Below are 19,981 nucleotides of genomic sequence, written 5' to 3'. Positions count from 1 at the left end.
TCATCTATTATTTTCTTTTATTTTTTTAGCATGCTTGGTTGCTTTCTAAGGTTAGGTGGTACTATAGGGCCATACTTATAATTCCACGTATTTGGTATGGGATCTCATATAATTGTATGACTTCACATAAGTTTATATTAGAAGTAGTCATGAACATATTATTCCTGTTATGCTCTAATCCAAAGGGCCGAGATAAAGTCACGAAGGGTAGGGCCAAAAGCATCCCTAACTCGAACCTCATCCCAGCAGCCAATAAATATAAGATCAAACACTATGTTTTCTTTATTAATAGTGTTGGCATTCATGTAAGAGGGCTTGTAAGCCAGGGTATCAACATTGATCCAAGGATCATTAAGCATATTTAATATATATTTAATACTCTCATTTATATTACACCGTAGCCCCATAAAGCTTTTCAAGCCTAGGAGTAGGGGTCATTATTGGGCAGATCAGGCCAACTAGGTTGAGCACTCCATTTGCCAGCCTGGCTGTGAGTGGGTCGAGTTGAGCCGAATTTGAGCCATGTTAGAATAATCTAACTCATTACCATTTATCGACCTATGAGAGAGTGAATCAAGCCGAGACTAATAAACAGGGCACAAATTGAGCTGCTAGTTAGCGAGTCACTCATCAAATTTGGTATGTCTGCGGCTTGGTTTGAGCTAGCTCACTTATTGAATAATCCTAGCTTGTTATCACTTTTGGAGCTTGTTCTATCTCGAATTCGAGGTGGCCTGAGGTCTCGACTCATTTAGCTAGATAGTATATATTTTATAAATATAACATATATAAAACAAGCTTAGATTCATGAAAATTAAGGGCAAAAAAAACATTAATCTTTCTTTTCCATCTTTTATCAATCGCACTGGTACCTGGACATGGGTACCAATGGATGAATAAATATATTTTGCATTAAATGTGTCATTTTCTTGACTTGCCATATTCCTCTAGTATATAAGAATTAATCATACAAGAGGTTAGTCCTACATGGAATGAAAATTGAGTGAAATGATCTGGTTACGCGCTTTTAGGCCTAAACTATCACAGCTTAATCTTTAGGCCAACACCTAACAACAATATTTTTGATCTTTTTTTTTCTCTTTGTTGACTTGATTTGAATTTGGTTAGAATTAAACAAGTATTTGGATTGGTGGGCTAATGATTGGAAATATGATTGGTATCAATTGCTTGATCTAGACAGGTAATTGATTCCTTCTTATATAGATCTTGTTAGTTGCAATATCTATATTAATTGAACAATTGAGAATCAAAATGATTGCTATCAATCATTCTCACATATACCCTCTATCCCATTTTTTATGTATCGAGAAGACTGTCTTACTCTTATTTTAGAGAGAGGAAAGTGCATAATTAAGCCATAAACAAAAGCGACTTCAATTAGGGAGCCAATTAAAATAAAAAAAAGGTTGTCTCTGATGTCAAAGTGTGATGAGTTTGATTTGGTCAGGAGAGTTGAAGTAGAGGTTACTTAGTAATAAAGATTTAGACTTCCTGTGTTCATGCTCACCATACGAGGAAGAATGTACACTCATAGCATGTGCATTGCTTTGAATCATGCTAAGAAACCACATGATCTTATCCCAATCTTTTTTATTCAACTCACCATTAAAGAGTCATTCAAAGTTCATAGATAGGGAGAGAGAGAGAAGGCCAGAGCTAGTCTTTCTTTACTAAGGCATGTGCAACTGCAATAACTCCCTGGCAGAACAATGCAATGCCATTAAACACAATCAGCAAGAGAAGAAGGAAATAGAGAAGAGATCAAAGCCATGAAATGTAGGGAATATTCTTGTGTAGTGCTTCAAGGTTAATAGTAAAGTTTGGTGTCCTTTGCTGTACTTAATGCCAAGGTAAAACCTCTTATAATACTCATAAGCCTCAGACAATACTCTCAGTATCCATGAAAGTTTCACATGCCTCTGATGAGATCTTCCAACTTGGGAGAATATTAAGTAAACTATCCATCACTAAGATTAACAAAATAGTTTTTCGACCCGTACACCTAATCGAACAATTCTCCGTGCTGATACCCGTGTTTAACTAAGTACTTAAGTGTTTGCATTATAGCCACTTTAAAAAACAATTTGCTGGTGCTAACTGCTAATTAAAATAGGTCTTGTCCAGTATGAACACTACCTAACAACTTCATATTCTTTAATTCGCTGCATAATTATTCGAGTTGTATAAAAATGTACTAATTTTGAGTGATTGCAGGTGAGGATATGAAAATTGCTGTACTGACTGCTTTCTTTATAGACATATTTTTGAAATCAATCATATGGCTGTGCTACTAAATAGCAAGGTTTGATTGATCATTCAAATGGATCATTAAGTATTTGGTTGTTTCAATTAGTCTGTTGATGGAATCTTTATGATTTCCACATTCTTTTCTCCAAAAGGTTTGTTCTTAGATCATCTTTTCTTAATGAAAAGTTTATATAATCTTTCATAAACTATTCAGGCTTTCTCTAGCAATTGATAGATTCCAGTAACTTCAATCACTTCCCCTTATGATGTAATTGCTTTGTTTTCTTTTCTTTTTTTTTCAGAAACACAAATGGGATTAAAGTAAATATAAGTAGATATATGTTCTATGTTACATATGCCATGTTCTTACAGATGAAGATAGAATAGGAAAGAGAAACTTGGCAGTAGAATAATAATAGTATATAGACGGAAAACAAAAGACAAGCATTGCTGATATTATTGACTAATACAAATGCAAGTTGAGGACTTCAACCATATGTGTTGCAGAATTTTGAATTAAATTAACTTAGCAGAATGCCCATTGTTTTGCTTGTTGGCAGTATGAAACAAAGCACACATCGTGGAAGGAAGTAATTTCCATTTGAAACAATGGAGGATTTACAAAAATAATGGTAAACTGGAGAACTTTATGGCATTATGCCAATCTGAGTCAAATAACAGCACATTTACAAGATGAAAACAGGCAACTTGGCAGATCTCAGATTTGCCAATTGGGTAGTGGAAAAAGAAAAGTTTGGTCTACTTGTATGGAGAACTCAAACAACCTTACCTCCCCCCACCCCAAAAAAAATCACACAAACCAAGAAACACCCAACCATTTTTTAAATCATCTTTAGTACAAGTTGAAATATTGAGAAGAGAAAACAATGTTCATTTTTTTTTTACTCATAGAACTCTTGTAGAAGACCCAGGAAGATGATTATAATATAGACCAGCTTCTATAAATACTTAATCTCTGCGTACTTCCTCCTTCAAGCATTTCCTCGGCATCATATAGAGCAGTCGATGGATCCAAGGAAGGCCAGCAACAAGATAGCAGAGATAGTGAGGCTGCAGCAGATGCTAAAGAAGTGGAAGAAGCTTGCAGTTGCACCAAAGAGCAGCAGCAAGAGTAGTAAGTTCTTCAAGAGGACCCTCTCCTTCTCTGATGCCTCACAGCTCTCTAAGGAGGTGCCTAAAGGATTCTTCGCCGTCTGCGTCGGCGAGGAGATGAAACGCTTCGTGATCCCGACTGAGTACTTGGGTCACTGGGCATTTGCAGATCTGCTGAGAGAAGCAGAGGAGGAGTTTGGATTCCAGCATGAGGGTGTTCTAAGGATTCCATGTGAGGTGTCTGTGTTTGAGAGCATACTTAAGGTGGCGGGGAAGAAGAAGGAGGTCTTCTGCTACTGCTCCTCGGAGGCTGAGATGGGTCAACCACACCACCCTCAGAAGCCAATGTGCAGATGACCCTTTGTAATGTTTACTTCCATTTTTTTACAGAATGTGATCAAATGGAATGCTCTCAACGATTCCTTTTTGTTTCCCTGCGTGGTCTTGATGTTCTTGTTGTTGCTTATAATGTAACATAAAAGAGGACTAATTTTTTTTGTTGTGGACTTACAATTAGTTCAGTTATGTGATTCCTTTGTAGTGAGAAATCTGCAATGCCTTAGGCCATATTCTTCGATTGGAAAAGGGAAAAGATGTGCAAAAAATGAACCAAAGAGTGAAGCTTACAAACAATGAGTTTGTTTTGATCATGCTTGTAAGAAGCCCATGAATTGGAACAGCAACATTCCCAGAAACTTATCCTGAGATTGATGGCTAAATCAATGGGTGAATTAATCTTATTTCAGAACTCTGGTGCTTTCCTCATCTCAGCTCAGATATAGACTGATTATATCCTAGACTACCCCTGTCTGTATATATAGCAGCTAGAGCATTAATTGCAACCAGTGAAGATAAAAGAAAAATCAAGGCATTTGATGTTTAAATTTATTCTCATTTATACTTTATATTATAGGCATTTATTATTCAATTTTGTATTTTGAATTTTATGCCTCAAGAATAACATTCTCTTAACAGAAAGTAAACACATACATTAGCTAACTTAATTATAGGTGTAAAGTAATACTTATACCACTAAGTAAGCAATTAATTTAAGTTAAAGGCCACATCATCTCTTTTAAGCCAACTCATCATTTTCTTCCTCAATGCAACCTAATCTCTCCGCTTAATCCTCATCTTACTGTTTTCCAGTTTCTCCTAACATTTCTCATCTCTTCTCTTCTCCTACTTCACATCAACTTATAATTAATAATAATCTCATTGGAGAATTAGACTAGAGTTGAGATTATTTATGGGGCAATAAACCCAAAATATAGAAGTTATATAATAAATACTTATAAGGTAGTGTGTAAATGATAATAATTTTTCTTTCATCAATTTCCCTCATATTGATCAAACTAATGCAACTCTTCACAAAATTTAGGGCATTTGTTTCATCAAATAGTTTTGTGTATCACGAAAATCCGAACTGGCCAAATAGTTTTTCCCTCTAAGCTTCTAAATTTGAAGAGCAGAATGTAGGTAAAAGATTGATGACATGATCATGTAGCCAGTGCATCATAATCCAATCAAAGGGATCTCTTGATGATCCCACAATTTGTGAATTAATGATGAGTCTTATTCCATGGAAGATCTACACGTGGAACAATCAATGAATTATGACATATATAAGAGCTCAACAAATTTATTCTTCATTTCCTATTCTTCTTCTTCTTCTTCTTCCCGGATGTGGACATCTTCAAGAGCTTTAGGATCTCTTTGAAGTCCTCCTCGTTGCACGGGATCTGTAGACCGCCAGTCTGCTCGAAACCAAACTCCTCCGCCACCTCCTCCATTATCGCCTTAAATGCCGGGAGGCAAAGATATGACATCGGTATCACAAAACGCTTCAACTCAGGCCCGACGTACACCGCCAAGTAGCCCTTTGGCACGACCATCTCTGTTGCCTCCTCATCCAATAGTGAAGCCCTCAAATGCTCGCCAAATGAATCCTCTCTCCTCTTCAACAACTTCGATGTAAATATCGGAATTTTAGGACCCCGGAGGTAGCCCATTTGAGTCTACCAAAATAATATTAGGAGTAGTAGTAATAATAATAATAACAATAATAATAATGATGAATGAAAGAGAATTTTATATGCAAGAATTACCTGAAATGGTTCGATGTCCAATGATCCAATGACAACATTAAATGTCGTCGAAGGAGGCAAGAGGCAAAGGAGAGATCGATGCCTTAGTTTTCTTTTTTTCTTGCCATTCTTGGGAGAATGGAGCAGTGAGGGATTTGACCAAGGAAATGGTCCTCCCTATTTGTTGGGTCCAGTACAAATGCCTCGTGGAAGTTCCTATAATTAGGAAAGTCTTATTTGTTTAGCTGTTGATAAGAAATATTCTGACTATATAGTTTAATTATAGATGAGAGTATGGATACCTCGCTTAACAAATGAAGCCAAGAGGACAGACTGCGTACGTGTTACTTAAGCTTTTCTTTTTGAATGGTTTAAGGTGTTCCTTGGTCTGTACCTGGTTGGATCAATTGGCATGGAACTGATCAATTTTTTGTGGATGACTCCTTTTCTTTGTATATCTTCTCATACTCAATGTTTTTTTTTTAAATTTAAAACAAAATTTCTCTTATACATTTAAGGTTTTGTAAGAATAAAGAGTAGTGCTACATTTTCTATAATACTACCAAGAAGTATGATATCTTAATTCCTATGTAATAAGGGTTAAAATAATACAAAGAAACTAACATGTTGATCATAAGAGGTTTGGTAAAATATAAGCAGTTTGATAGTAGAACATTAAACTTGATATGAAAACACAAAAAAATCTTTAACAAATATAAGAGAAACACAAGTTTGATATAATTAACCTAAGTAATTCATTTATTACCTGAAGTGAGTTGATATCAATATTACATTTCAAATTGAGGTTAACTCTAGCTTTAAGAATGTTTCGGTCGCAATTTTTTTTTCTTTTTCTAGAGAATGCTATCTGTCACTGGCATTTTCCTCCCTTCTCTTCTTTTAGCCTATATGGCTAGGAGAGGTGAGAGGTCATTCTTCATCTTAGAGAGATTTTTTTAGTATTTTTTTTTACACTCATTCTCTCACTTCCTTTATTTCTTCCCTATTTTTGGCCATTCCAATATTTAATCTTTTCCTCTTTTCCTTCGCCATCATCTGATTCCTCCTTCATCCTCCTCCCTCTACATTTCGCTTTCGCAATCGCCCACATTGCTTGGTGGACTCAAAACCAGCTATTATTGTAATCTATTATGGCATCATTGTTAAGGAGTTCATTGGCTATTGTCGAGCACTAATATGTTCTTTTTTTGTAGATGAGCTTTTGAAGCGCTTCTTTTCCATTGAGTCCTCCTTAGGCTATTGCCTATCTAATTCCCTATTGTAGCTCTCTATATACTATTCTTTTTTTTCTTTTTCTTTTTTTTGTAGGTTGGTAATTTTCGAACATTCAGCCTTCGATGTTTCATATGACCATTTATTTAACTATCGAATCACAACAAAATCAAAATTGACTTGATGGTTTTTGCTCATTTTTATTATTTTTCTTGTGCCCTTCACCTTGATGCATTATTATACTTACAACATTGTCTAACGTAACATGTTATATATACATAACCTTCATAGTGTCATTCCCTCACTCCCTCGTTCTCTTTTCATCTCAAATCTTCATGTCAAGACACTAGGAAACCCTAAGGGCCTTCACTGTTTCACTCTTTATTCAGTCTTCACCCACTAGACACTGCCTTCAACCTCTTCCACTTCCCTTCCAATATCGCACCTACTAACTCTCTTCCTTTTTTTCACTCACCAATAGCCTCTTCATTAGATATTGCCTTTGATCTTTTTAGTCTTCACCAACCGGACGCTGCCTCTATCTTGCACCTGAGTTTGGGAAGTATATCCATATATCTAAGAACTCTGCAAGCCTTTCTTTTTCTCTTTATTGGTATTTTCTTGTCAAATAATTTCTCAATAAAGTTTCCATAAATTACATTTCACATGATCTATATAACTTTTAAATTTTTTGTAAATTAATTTCTAGAATGTCTAAATTGCATATAAACTATGTAATTTTTAATGTCTATATTTAGGAGTGCAATGTGATAAGTTTGACATCTAGGTCATCTATCAATTCTTTTTTTTTATTTTTGGTGCATCGGTTATTCCATCTAAGAATTATGTAAGTTATTTTATTTTGGAACATATTCTATTTTTATTTATGATCCATGCAAATTTTAGACTTTCTCTAGAATAAGTGTTGCATAGTTTGAAATTGTATATGAATCATGTAATATTTAATGTCCGAGTGCAATATCATCTACAAGTGTATCAATTCAATATGACATTAATAATAGTATTGCTAATGGTGATAGAGCAAACAAAACGAAGTTGACATCGAATGTTTAGAACTTTATACTCAACTGTTGACTTATTTTTCATAGAATTCTATGCTATTCAATTACAAATTAAATAACTATGCAAAATTTTAATAAATTTTATTCTTTCTAAGGCAAGATAAATAAAAGAGAAATTAGACAAATATCAGCAACAATGCAATCTTATATTAATTGTCGCTTCATTTCTAGATCCTCAGTATAAATAAGTATTATAAAATTTTATTTTTCTCAAATTCATTTCTTTGATAGTGTGATGTTAACGAACTTGCGGAAATTCATAAAGTCATAACGAAATTGCATAATAAATATACATCTTACATCTGTAATTTAGTTTGTTTATATATAGTTCTATTATAAAAATTGAAAACTCAAAGCTTTTACATTATAACAATGTGATGATAATTTGCATTAAATTCTATTGTGTTCTATAGTTTCTATTTGAAGAGAGGTCTAGTTGTGTGATTTTACTTTTATCTCTTACTTGAATATCATTAAGTTTAATTTGGCTTATTTTATTTTTCTTTCTTATTTGCATATCATTTTAGAATATTTTAGGTCTCACTAGAAATAAGGACCATGTCCTCATATTTTGTCCTTATTGCATGCAAGATATTTTGGGCAGTAATAAATAAATAAATCAATATTTAAATTAAATAATATAATTTGAGCACTATATGAAACCGTAAGGTCTTGTTTGTTTTCAACTGGTTCAGTAATTAAATATATTTTTATATAATTAAATTTATTTTTAAAAGAATTAAGACTAAGCTTCATGTTTAGGATGGGATTCGAACCCGTAATCTCTTGAATTTATGTTAATCGTAAGGTAGAGAAACCCCAGCAAACACTTGTCCTATGGTGGAGGCTATATAATCAGGTTAATCCACGTGTAACTCTCCTGCAAAAATCCAAAACAGTCGAAACGGAAATCTCCGCATCACGACGACTCCCTTTCTGTCATTTTTAACGGGCCCTCGATTTGAACGGCCCAGATTCACCCGTAACTCACGTTGGTCACGTTCGGGACGGGAGGCAGATAAAGTGAGAAAGCGGCGTCTCTGGCCGGAAACGTCTACCGACCAAGCGTGAGCGGGAACAGAACCCTATAAATTCTCCCCAATCAAAACCCCCCCGTCACTTACAAAACTCCACTTCTTCTCCGATCCTTTCTAACACCAAAACCCCCAATTGCTAATCCAGATCTCTTCGAATGGAGATCGCGAAGGTGACTTCGAGGCTTCTCAGCCCGTCCGGTTCGATCCCGTGGAGGAGGAAGTTGGGAAATTTTCGATCTTACCCGAGGAGGAGCGCCGTTCGGATGCGGAGATCGGCGGGTAGGGTTAGGGTTTCCTGGAATCTGGAGAGAATGGATTCTTTGGTGGCCAATGCGAGCAGTGGGGTGGAGACGGCGGTTGTAGAGCGGCCGGAGTTGGCGGCATTCGAAGTGCTTCCCGGGAGCCCGGCGCCGCTCGGTGCGACGGCTTGTGATGGCGGTGTTAATTTTGCTATTTATTCCGGTAATGCTTCGGCTGCTGCGCTTTGTCTCTTCACCCTGGATGATCTGAAAGCGGTAAGATTTAGTTCCGTAGTATGATGTCATTCTACTCTTCTGTCTGCCGGGTTCTTATTGGATTCTGCATTGTTTGATAACTTAGTTCTTTTTTTTTTAATGTTTCCTTATTAATATATCCATTTTTCTCATTATATGCTGAAAATATTATTTGGCTGGATCATTTCTAGTGACTCTTTTGGGTAATGAGTTCCTGATGTTAGTTTCTAAAATTTCTCAGTGACATGCATTACTAGACAATTGCAAGATATATTGGGAAAGATTTGCGTTTTTTCTTCCTTTTCTTTTGTTTGTTTTGGCTTTACTGAATGTTAGTGGTAACCAGGCACTGGTAAGTACGTTTGTTTTGTAAATAAGGCATCAAACTGGCCACATCACTGATAAGAAGAAAAGGAAACTAAGTTCGAGAATAATTAAATATGCACCTCAAAATCAGTGCCTTCTTTCCCTCCTAGAGTGATTTATTACTTTCCAATAAGTCTTATCCTTGCTAAGGCTAAGTAGAAAGAGTGTCTGGTTATAGGAGATATTGTTGCATTATGATCCTATTTTAATTTAAGTCTGACAGTCCAATGCCAATTTACTTAGTTTCGCATTTAGTTCTCAAATTTACTTTAGTTTCCTATTTTGTTCGGTGCAGAACAGGGTGACAGAAGTGATTCCGCTTGATCCATTGGTCAACAGAACAGGGAACATTTGGCATGTTTTTCTTCAAGGGGCACTTCAAGACATGCTTTATGGGTACAAGTTCGATGGGAAGTTTGCTCCTGAAGAAGGGCACTACTTTGATTACTCTCAAATTGTTTTAGATCCTTATGCGAAGGTTGCTTTTGCTTGCGTTTTCTCTAAATTTAGCCTTCCCAATCTTATTTTTGTTAGATTCTTTCTTGCTCGAGGAATGGTATAGCTTATTCCATTATACACATAGTTACATGCCATTCAGTTGTGAACTATAACACAATTTATTTCCCTGATTGTTTTAGGCAGTTATAAGCAGAGGGGAGTATGGCATCTTGGGTCCTGGAGGAAATTGCTGGCCTCAAATGGCTGGAATGATACCAGTTTGTGACAGCAAGGTAATATGCTAGAGCTTGATTAGCAAGAAACAACATGATTAAGCACAAGCTCTTGCAAGAAATCATATAGTAGCACTTGAGTTGGCTAAAACCATTGCTACTAAATAGAGATGAATAGAGGAAAATGATTATGTAGCCAACACCAAATAGTTCGGCCTAATGGCTTTATCCTATTTTCAATATCTTATTTCATCAAAACTTTTCCTGAAAGATTCTCATTGTTCCTCTAGCTTTTCCTAGTTCTAAGTTGTAGGGGTATACTTAATTAAGTGAAGCTTCAGCAACATTTCAAACATTGCATCTCATAAATGATTTTTTGATTTTGTAGATTGTGCTTTTTTGGTCCCTGCATTTGGAAAGTTAAATTTTTTTAGTAACTACATGAACTTCCCTTTTGTTGATTTAATCTCATATCACAACATTTTAACGTTTTCAGTTTGATTGGGAAGGAGATTTACCTTTACGCTATCCCCAAAGAGACCTTGTAATTTATGAGATGCATATACGTGGATTTACAAATCATGACTCTAGCAAGGCAGATTTCCCAGGAACTTATATTGCTGCAACAAAGAAACTTGACCATTTGAAGGTACTTATTGCTATTTCAGTAGTCATTATGAGGATTCATTACTTGATCAGATATTTAGAGGTTGTAGTCTGTCACCTCTAAGTGTGCTTGTGCTATATGAAAAGTGCTTATCTGGATATGATAAATAGATGCCCTTACAAGAGAGTGAATGACTTCACTTGAAGTTGACATTATAAGTATATAGGTGGATACTAGATGTAAAGGTAGTTATTTGTATGGTTTGCCGGATTGGCTGATCCCGATCTCAATCGAGGCCCGATCCAGACTTGCTTGCTCTCTTTCTCTCTTTCTCTCTTTCTCTCTTTCACTCTTTCTTCTCTCTCTCTTATTTTATCAGGATTGGTCGAACCTGATCTCAATCTAGGCTCTCTTTCTCTCTCTCTCTTTCATTCTTTCTTCTCGCTCTTACTCTCTTTTTTTCTTTCACTCTTTCTTTCTTTTTTTCTCTCCTTACATAACCATCGTTTCGCTTACGAAGGGATCTAGCTCCGATGAAATCCAGCGAATTCCGATGGACTCCGGTATATAATTTTTTAATTTATTTCTTTTTTTCCTTTTTAGTTTTTTTTTATTTTTTCCACTCTCTCCCTTTTTCTTCTCTCTTCTTCTTCTTCTTCTTCTTCTTCTTCTTCTTCTTCTTCTTCACTATATTATGGTTTTTATTTCTTTTGTTTGATTTTCTTTCACTTTTTTTTTAATCTCTTCTTCTTTTGAATTTTTTATTGTACCATAGTTTTTCTTTATTTATTTTCTTATTTTTGGTAAATTTTTTTCTAAATTTTTAGAGATTTTTCTGTATTTTTAAATAATATTTAGAATTTTATGTAAATAAAAAGTCCGATCCGATCTAAGCGACCGATACGCCCGATATGTATCGTTTTTCGGAAAGCCGATCCTGGTCCCATTCCCGAATTTCCAAAACTTGGTTATTTGCACTTTTAATATTCTATATGATTCTTAATTTGTCATTAGAAGTTAGTTAATCTGGAGTTTTGTGACTTTTGTCCATTTGGTACTGTACTTCCTTATATGAAAGGATTTTGTAATTTTCATGTCAAACCCTGGTTGTCCTTATTTCTTACTATCTAGGCTTCTGGCACCCATCTCTGTAGCTGTATCACAAGAAAAAGAAGAACAGTAGTGGAACTCTTTCTCGCCACTGACAAAGTTGCTGTTATTTATATTTGGGAATACAAATAACATAAGTCATTAGTAACTGTCAGTAATGCAATTGAGTACACTATCAGTATGTTCTCAAGACTTTGCTGAGGACAATGTTATGACTAATAAACTTTTCCTTGCCAGGGCTCATTTTCATAATTAGTTTCCATTCTGTGGAAAATTGGCAAGGCCATAACTTTTACATGCTTGCACAACATAAGTATGACATTGACAACTGCGGTTCATGGTTCCTTTGGATTTCATGGTCTACACTAAGTCATACACTTGAGAACTCATAATCAGTAACTTAGTATATTCATTTCAGCTATGTGATCTCGTAACAGTTTCCATCACAAACATGAGACTGCCATCTGCTATAATTCACTTTATCAGTTCAGCAATATAGTTGATCTATTGATCTCTTACCAGAAAGTAAGGTTCATTAATTTTTAGTTAATTAATAATTTGTCATTTTTTCTTTTTTTATTTTCTCAGTTGAGTATTCTGAAAAACTGCAGGAACTTGGGGTTAATTGTGTAGAGTTAATGCCATGTCAAGAGTTCAACGAATTGGAGTACTTCAGCTATAACTCTGTTTCGGGTGAAAATAAGTAGGTGAACTTGACCTCTGTAGTAATTTTCTATATTTATTTAATGAGCCTTGAATTATATTTATCTGACTCATCACTCATGTAAGAACTAATCATACCAGAGAAACAGTGTGCAGTACATTCTTTATCTAGTCATTCTTTGCCTCTTATGATTTGGGATCTCATCTGCTGGTGGTTATGCTGGACTCATTGCCATTTTTATCAACTAATTCTATAAGCTAGCCTTCATTGAATCAAACTTATGTCATACAAGTGTTATTGTATTTAGCTACCTTTTTTAATTTATGTTTTGATGACATATTTACAGTAATAAAGTTGGTGTTATGAACATTTCAAGTCCTACATGTTGTTGCTTAACTTCTTGGGAACTCCATTTTTCTTAAAGACTTTAACCTCTTACCAGATTGAATTTTTGGGGATACTCAACAATAAATTATTTTTCACCAATGATAAGATATTCATCAGCTGGTATAACTAACTATGGGCGTGATGCAATAAATGAATTCAAGACTTTTGTTAGAGAAGCTCATAAACGAGGCATTGAGGTAATTAAACAAAGATCTAATTGGTGTTTGATGCTTCTTTGAGTACCTGTTGGTAAATTATGTGTGTTTTTTCCCCAATCTCCCACAGGTGATCTTGGATGTTGTTTTCAATCACACAGCTGAAGGAAATGAAAATGGTCCTATATTATCATTTAGAGGCGTAGACAACAGCACTTATTATATGCTTGCACCTAAGGTAAGGATTCTGTTATATATCCATATGTTGATTTGGCATAATTTATCAAGCCAAACTTATCGAGGAAGAGATTGTAGATAATCTGTTTATTCTTTATTCCTTCTACTAGATCTCTCTAATTGCATATATAAACTTTCTCTACCTTTGTCTTTATTATATTTTTTTCATAGGCTTCTATTTGGATTCCCTAGTATTTTCTTTTATATTGCATGAATATTGTTCTAACAATTTTAGATATTTATTGTTGTGCAGGGTGAGTTTTATAATTATTCTGGCTGTGGAAACACCTTCAACTGTAATCATCCCATGGTCCGTCGATTTATTATAGATTGCTTAAGGTAAACGATTCAATTAAACTCTTTTATTTGTGAAGATCTACATTTTGCAGTTTTTACATAATTTGCCACTAGAAACTTTTAAAATATCATAGTAGCCACCAAAATCTTTTAACTCTTTCAAAATTGTCATATGGTTAATTTTGAAGGAATATTCATAGAATATACCTAACAAAGAGTTGTTAAAGTTATAACACACACAGAGACACACACATATGTATGACTAAAATACCCTTCTTTCTTGAACTTTATGCTTAAAATATTTGTCACCATTTTTTTCTTAAGAAAATATGGTTTGCTTTTCTTGTCCTATCATATTTATAACATTATATAGCTTCAGAATTATTTTAAGTAATTTATGTAAGGCCAAATAGTCCTTTTGTTAATCTCTACGTTCAATTTTAATTTTAAACAATGATTAGTTAGATTTAACTGAAGGGATGGCATTTTTGAAAGGGTTCAATGATTTTGGTGGAAAATATAATTTGAAAGTTTAGTGGTTATTATTATAATTTGAAAGTTTTCAGTGGCAATTATGTAAAAATTCTTGTCCTTTATATATAGTAATTTAGGAAATTTCACCTCAAAAACCTGAATGGCTTTTAATTTGAGCACTGGAAAAATTCTTGACTGGGAAAATTTCCTTTCCTTTTAAAAGTCTCTTTGATATCACTAATGTATACATTTAGTCACTTTTGTAGCTCCAATTCCATTAGAAATTGTAGTAATTTTGCATTACCAAACCATCTTAAAGAGTTTGACATACTGATTTCTAAGAAGCTTCTCTTCGTTTATACTTTGCCACAGGTATTGGGTCACAGAAATGCATGTTGATGGCTTTCGATTTGATCTGGCATCTATTATGACAAGAGGCTGCAGGTTGGATACTCTGCACTTCTCATGAGATCCTTTCTCCTAATCTGAAATTCTCACATTTCCTGTTGTTTCTTCTAAGCCTGTGGGATCCAATTAATGTTTATGGGAATCCAATAGAAGGTGACACCATAACAACTGGAAGCCCTCTTAGTAGTCCACCACTCATTGATATGATCAGCAATGATCCCATCCTCAGTGGTGTCAAGGTAACAGTGATAATTATTCTATTTGACATTGCACAACAATTTTTAGTGACCTTGTACTTCTTAAATGTGGTGCAAGTCCTGTTATTTTCTTTCTGTTACCAGGACAGAAATTGAATTCTACTCTTTTACACAAGTAGTTTCTGTTATGTGCAGTATCTGTCACCAATATGAAATATCCTTCTTATCCATGATACTTCTACATTCTTTTTCTTGTAATTCTGTCGGTGTTACATTTTCTGAAGTTGTATGCAGTTGTAAGATGACAAACTTTGATATACCATGCCTATCCATGTATTTAGAAAATGAGCTGCTGTAGTTATTGTTTTTCTTTTTTCCTTTGTCAAGTAGCTTATTGCTGAAGCATGGGATGCTGGAGGCCTTTATCAAGTTGGTAAATTTCCTCATTGGAGCATTTGGTCTGAATGGAATGGCCAGGTCAGAAAGTCTTTCAGTTTCTTCTATGTATTGTGATGCACTTAAGATATTGCAAAGTATATGTTCAACAGTGCAAGTGAACTTGCTTGTTGCCCTTTCTTTGTTAGTATCTGGATTGTTCATTTGAAGCAATTATTTACTTATTATAGTTTGTCTAATGAATTATGAGTTCAATAGATCCAGCACAGCGTTTATGGCTATTATGGCTACCACTAGTTGTCAAAAGGCAGAATGCCCTGTGCCAAATAATCCGTGCCAATTCGGTATGAAAAGACGGTGAGTGTCAAGATATTCTCTTATCTCGGACTTGTAAGGAACTGGCGCAACACGTGCTAAGTAGTTTGTCAATTTTCAGATTGTGGTTGCTCATACAGATAAGAATGAGAAATCACTAAAAAGAGAACATGTAGTGAAAGAAGATCCAACTAGTTGAATTTATGAAATAACCAACCTTATTCATGAGATCCTTTGGACCTTGTGGTGATTAGATCTATTAGGCATAAATGAGAAACTAAATATTCATGGGAAAATGTGTTCTTTCTACCAGAAGTTTAATATTAAACTGTCCAAATTGGCTATCCACTTATTTAAAAAGATTACTCAAGAAAAAGTATATCCAGCCATATACTTCCCAATATTACCTGTTGTTTTCCCTCTTCTTTTGGCATCTCCTATTGTGGTCAACTTGTATGATTGTATTTATCCAAAGTCTGAAAACTCTTTGACCTGATGCCAACTAAGCTATTAATAAACCCTTTGCAATAATGAGAAGTAAACTATTATAGCTTGCAAATAGGGGTGACAAAAGTTGACCCAACCTGATAACCCAGCTTTTAAATAAGCTCAGGGTTTAGTCTAATCAAATTTAGATCATAACAGATCAAACCTGCCTAATCCGATTATTAAATGGGTCATATTCATGTTTATTATCTCAACTCATTTATGATTTGACCCGCCAACTTATTTATGACAAGCTAATCCAACTATGATCTGAATAACTTGTTTATTACCCAAATAATTTGTTTATAACACCAAAAAGTTATTATATATAACATAAAAAAATCTGTTTATAATCCGAATAATTATATAAATTCGAATAACTTATATGACCAGAGATCTTTTTTATGACTCATGTAACTCGTGTAATAAATGGATCGTGTTTGTATTTAGAAATTCTAACACAATTGCCACCTCCACTTGCAAGTTGCACACTTGTAAAATGTGAGCACATTGTGGTTCCAGGAATATGCATAACCATAAATAAGGTGTAGGCATGATTCATTAGTTGGTCCATTTAATTTAAATTTTCTCTTTGACAAGGTTTGTCAGTTACAATTGTACATAAAGGTAGGTGGTGTGGTGTTGAAAACCCATCAGGTACAGCCAAACTTATATCATGACATAAAATTGCCTCTGTGGCCTCCTAGGTGTTCTTTTAGGTCATCACATTACTAAATGTTGAATTTCATATGGATACTAAATGCTGTCTAATCGTAGTAAGCTACAATTTGTTTCTTGTTCAATAAGTTTTTATGGAAATGATATAACAAATTAGAGAAATTCTTACATTTACTATCCTTTCTTCTCTTCTTTTGGGCAATCTGCTGTCTGCGTTTATATATTTTTTTTAAACCCCAAGTATGATACTTATACAAAGTTCTAGCTGACTTTGTTCTCATCTACTCTCCCAGTACCGTGACATAGTGCGGCAGTTCATAAAAGGTACTGATGGATTTGCTGGAGCTTTTGCCCAATGTCTATGTGGAAGCCCAAACTTGTACCAGGTGATAGTTGTCCAGGTTCTTCATATTTCAATGTTGCACTCTCAGAGCATGAGCTTGATAATATGCATGTTGGAAACTTATTGATTTTACCCATGTATCATTTAGATTAAGTAGAAGAATGAATGCAGTCTTAAGGTTCGTTTGATCTACTTTGGTCAATATGTCAAAAGGAGTGATCATTTTGTTTTGCTTTTAAATTATTGTGCATTATCCATGAAGTACTCGTAGAGTTAATATTTCTTCTCCTATGAGTTTTCATAAATGAAAAGATTGTTAGTCCCTCTCTATTTAAACGATAGATGAATGAGAATACACCTCCCAGCAGCATTTGAGAATCAGGGTGCCAAAATTCCAGTGGCTGTTGATCGTGAGCATATTACCTCTGGTCCTCTACTATAAAGAAACAACTTTGTTTCATTTTTATATTCTGAATCTTCTTTAAGGTTGACAATCTGGTTGACATTCACATATGCAAATATTGGGAGGATATTGCAGAAGACATAAATTTCAACTGTCAGTAGAGCAGAAACATCATAATGTTTTGTTAGGATGCATGTTGTGAATATTTATCAAGTAAAAGCATGTTATATAGAAACAACAGAAAGTACAATTGATTACGTACATTTTTTATCTTTTGGGCCTCAAAGCCAGACGATACCTGCACACAGTTTGCTACGATAGACATGTTAGGGCTCCAACAACTGTTGGTCATATTTCTCAGATAGGGTTAGCACCTCTTAATTTTTAATTCCCAACTGAATTTGCACTCAATATGTTATCGTCTGAGTTCTGACAACTGTGCTACATTTTTATGGGTGTTATCGTAGGATCACTTCCCTTTTTATGAATTATTAACTTCAAGCAGTTACTCAAATTTGATTTGCATTGCTCACTGATAGTCTGAATCAGGGAGGAGGAAGAAATCCTTGGCACAGTATCAACTTTGTATGTGCACATGATGGATTTACACTGGCTGATCTGGTGACATACAATAACAAGTACAACCTTTCAAATGGTGAAGACAACAGAGATGGAGAGAATCACAACCTTAGCTGGAACTGTGGGGAGGTAAACTTAGGAAGCTCACTATGTAGTTGTGCTTAGCTTGTTTTTGGTGCTCTACTGGCCTCTTCTTTCCTAGTTGTGTCAGACGCTTGAATTTCATCAGTCTTCTTCTGTGGCTTGAGCAAGATTGAACGTTTCACAGTGTAGTCACTAGTATCTTTTAATCTAAATTAGTGGGGTAATACTGAGGGTACCGTCATTCATTTCCATCTACTTTTAGTGAAACAAATATCTTTAATTGGAGACATCAGGACTTCAGGATGTCTCATTTTACAATAGTGGTAGAAATACTTCTTTACCTATAAAATAGCAATAGCTTGACAAGTTACATATTGGAAGTAGCTATAATGTTTGTGAATGCTGTAGGAAGGAGAATTTGCAAGCATATCAGTCAGAAGGTTGAGGAAAAGGCAAATGCGCAACTTCTTTGTATGCCTCATGGTTTCCCAAGTAAGTATATAGTTCTACCTGTTACTACCATATGATCTTAGTCATTCCTGGATCTAGAAATATAACAAAGGAACCTAAGAATCCCTTCAGTTGTAGAAGACATGGAATCTATTGTTACTGCTGTACATAACAAACCAAGTTCAAGCTGGTCATACAATAACTCATTCAAAGTAGTTCTATTGTGTTTTGTGGTGTTTAGCACTTCATGACTAATGCTGTAATGCATCAGACATCATCTAATTTTTTTTGTTCTAATTCTGCACTATCTACTAGCGTAAAAAAGGTAGCTTCTGCCAGTCTTAAACTCAAACAGAATAGTACACATTCCGAATTACTCATTCTTGCTTTATTTTTAATGTTTCAGGGTGTTCCCATGATCTATATGGGTGATGAATATGGCCACACGAAAGGAGGCAACAACAACACATACTGCCATGATAACTATGTCTGCTCCTCAACCTCATTCTTTTTTCAAATTTCCTGCTGCCCAACCTCTTCATCCTTGCTTATCCAATCTCATATCATTCTCCCGTTCAGATGAACTACTTCCGCTGGGATAAAAAAGAGGAAGAATCCTCCGACTTCTATCGATTCTGCCGCCTCATGACCAAGCTCCGCAGGTGAGCAAATATCGAGTCTCTGCAACTTCCCATTTTGCTATCTTGATCTCTAAATCCTCCACATTTGTTATGATGGCAAGCAGAGAATGCGAATCCATCGGCCTAGATGATTTCCCGACAGCCGAGCGACTCCAGTGGCACGGTCACCAGCCCGGGATCCCAGACTGGTCAGAAACCAGTCGATTCGTAGCCTTCTCAATGGTAAATGCATACGCGTATCTTGGACTGAGAGAATGAATCTATGAGAAGAAATATAAAAGAGAGAACTGTGTAGTTATTCTCTCAATCTATTCTCTTTCATTGTATCCAAACATGTAGGTTCTGAAACTAAACAAATCTATGTGCTGCAGACCGACTTGACGAAGCGAGAGATCTACGTCGCCTTCAACGCGAGCCACATCCCGGTGACCGTGGCCCTCCCGGACCGCCCGGGCTACCGGTGGGAGCCACTCGTCGACACAAGCAAAGCAACCCCCTACGACTTCCTCTCTGAAGCCGACATCACCGAGAGGGACCGGGCAGTCGCTGTCGAGCAATATGCCCACTTCCTCAATTCCAACCTCTATCCCATGCTAAGCTACTCTTCCATCATCCTCCTCCTCCAGCCATATAGTGCTTAAAAGTAAATAAAAAGAAGCTTCTCTTTTTCAAAACATTTTATTTTGAATAAAGATGGAATTTCATAAAAGGTTTTGATC

General features: G+C 35.3%; 3 protein-coding genes across 4 annotated transcripts; 2 read left to right on the top strand and 1 right to left on the bottom strand.

Annotated features, from left to right (window-relative positions):
* The first annotated feature begins 3,294 nt into the window (after nt 1-3,294).
* On the top strand, nt 3,295-3,873 carry LOC140779312 (auxin-induced protein 6B-like). Its single transcript, XM_073124330.1, has one exon. It carries the CDS (start codon nt 3,295-3,297, stop codon nt 3,736-3,738), a length of 444 nt encoding a protein of 147 aa, XP_072980431.1. The 3' UTR covers nt 3,739-3,873.
* A 1,157-nt stretch (nt 3,874-5,030) lies between these two features.
* LOC140779396 (auxin-induced protein 15A-like) lies at nt 5,031-5,393 on the bottom strand. Its single transcript, XM_073124429.1, has one exon. It carries the CDS (start codon nt 5,391-5,393, stop codon nt 5,031-5,033), a length of 363 nt encoding a protein of 120 aa, XP_072980530.1.
* Nucleotides 5,394-8,848: 3,455 nt separating this feature from the next.
* On the top strand, nt 8,849-19,903 carry LOC140778666 (isoamylase SU1, chloroplastic). 2 transcript variants are annotated; one of them, XM_073123489.1, is made up of 18 exons: nt 8,849-9,335; nt 9,976-10,158; nt 10,319-10,411; nt 10,848-11,000; nt 12,680-12,771; nt 13,175-13,316; nt 13,405-13,512; nt 13,765-13,850; nt 14,655-14,726; nt 14,803-14,929; nt 15,278-15,364; nt 17,056-17,148; nt 18,058-18,216; nt 18,580-18,663; nt 19,028-19,108; nt 19,201-19,283; nt 19,367-19,484; nt 19,634-19,903. In XM_073123489.1, the coding sequence occupies exons 1-18, from the start codon at nt 8,976-8,978 to the stop codon at nt 19,901-19,903; spliced, it is 2,391 nt and encodes a 796-aa protein (XP_072979590.1). In that variant the 5' UTR covers nt 8,849-8,975. The 2 variants fall into 2 exon arrangements, with proteins under 2 accessions (XP_072979590.1, XP_072979591.1); XM_073123490.1 differs by having other exon boundaries at nt 9,199-9,335; nt 9,981-10,158.
* Nucleotides 19,904-19,981: the final 78 nt, after the last annotated feature.

This window comes from Typha angustifolia, chromosome 15 (genome assembly GCF_048772165.1).
Source record: "Typha angustifolia cultivar Huaian chromosome 15, ASM4877216v1, whole genome shotgun sequence".
NCBI classification, from domain to species: Eukaryota; Viridiplantae; Streptophyta; class Magnoliopsida; order Poales; family Typhaceae; genus Typha; species Typha angustifolia.
Note: the sequence above shows the minus strand (reverse complement) of the source record. Positions and strands in the feature narration are given on the sequence as shown.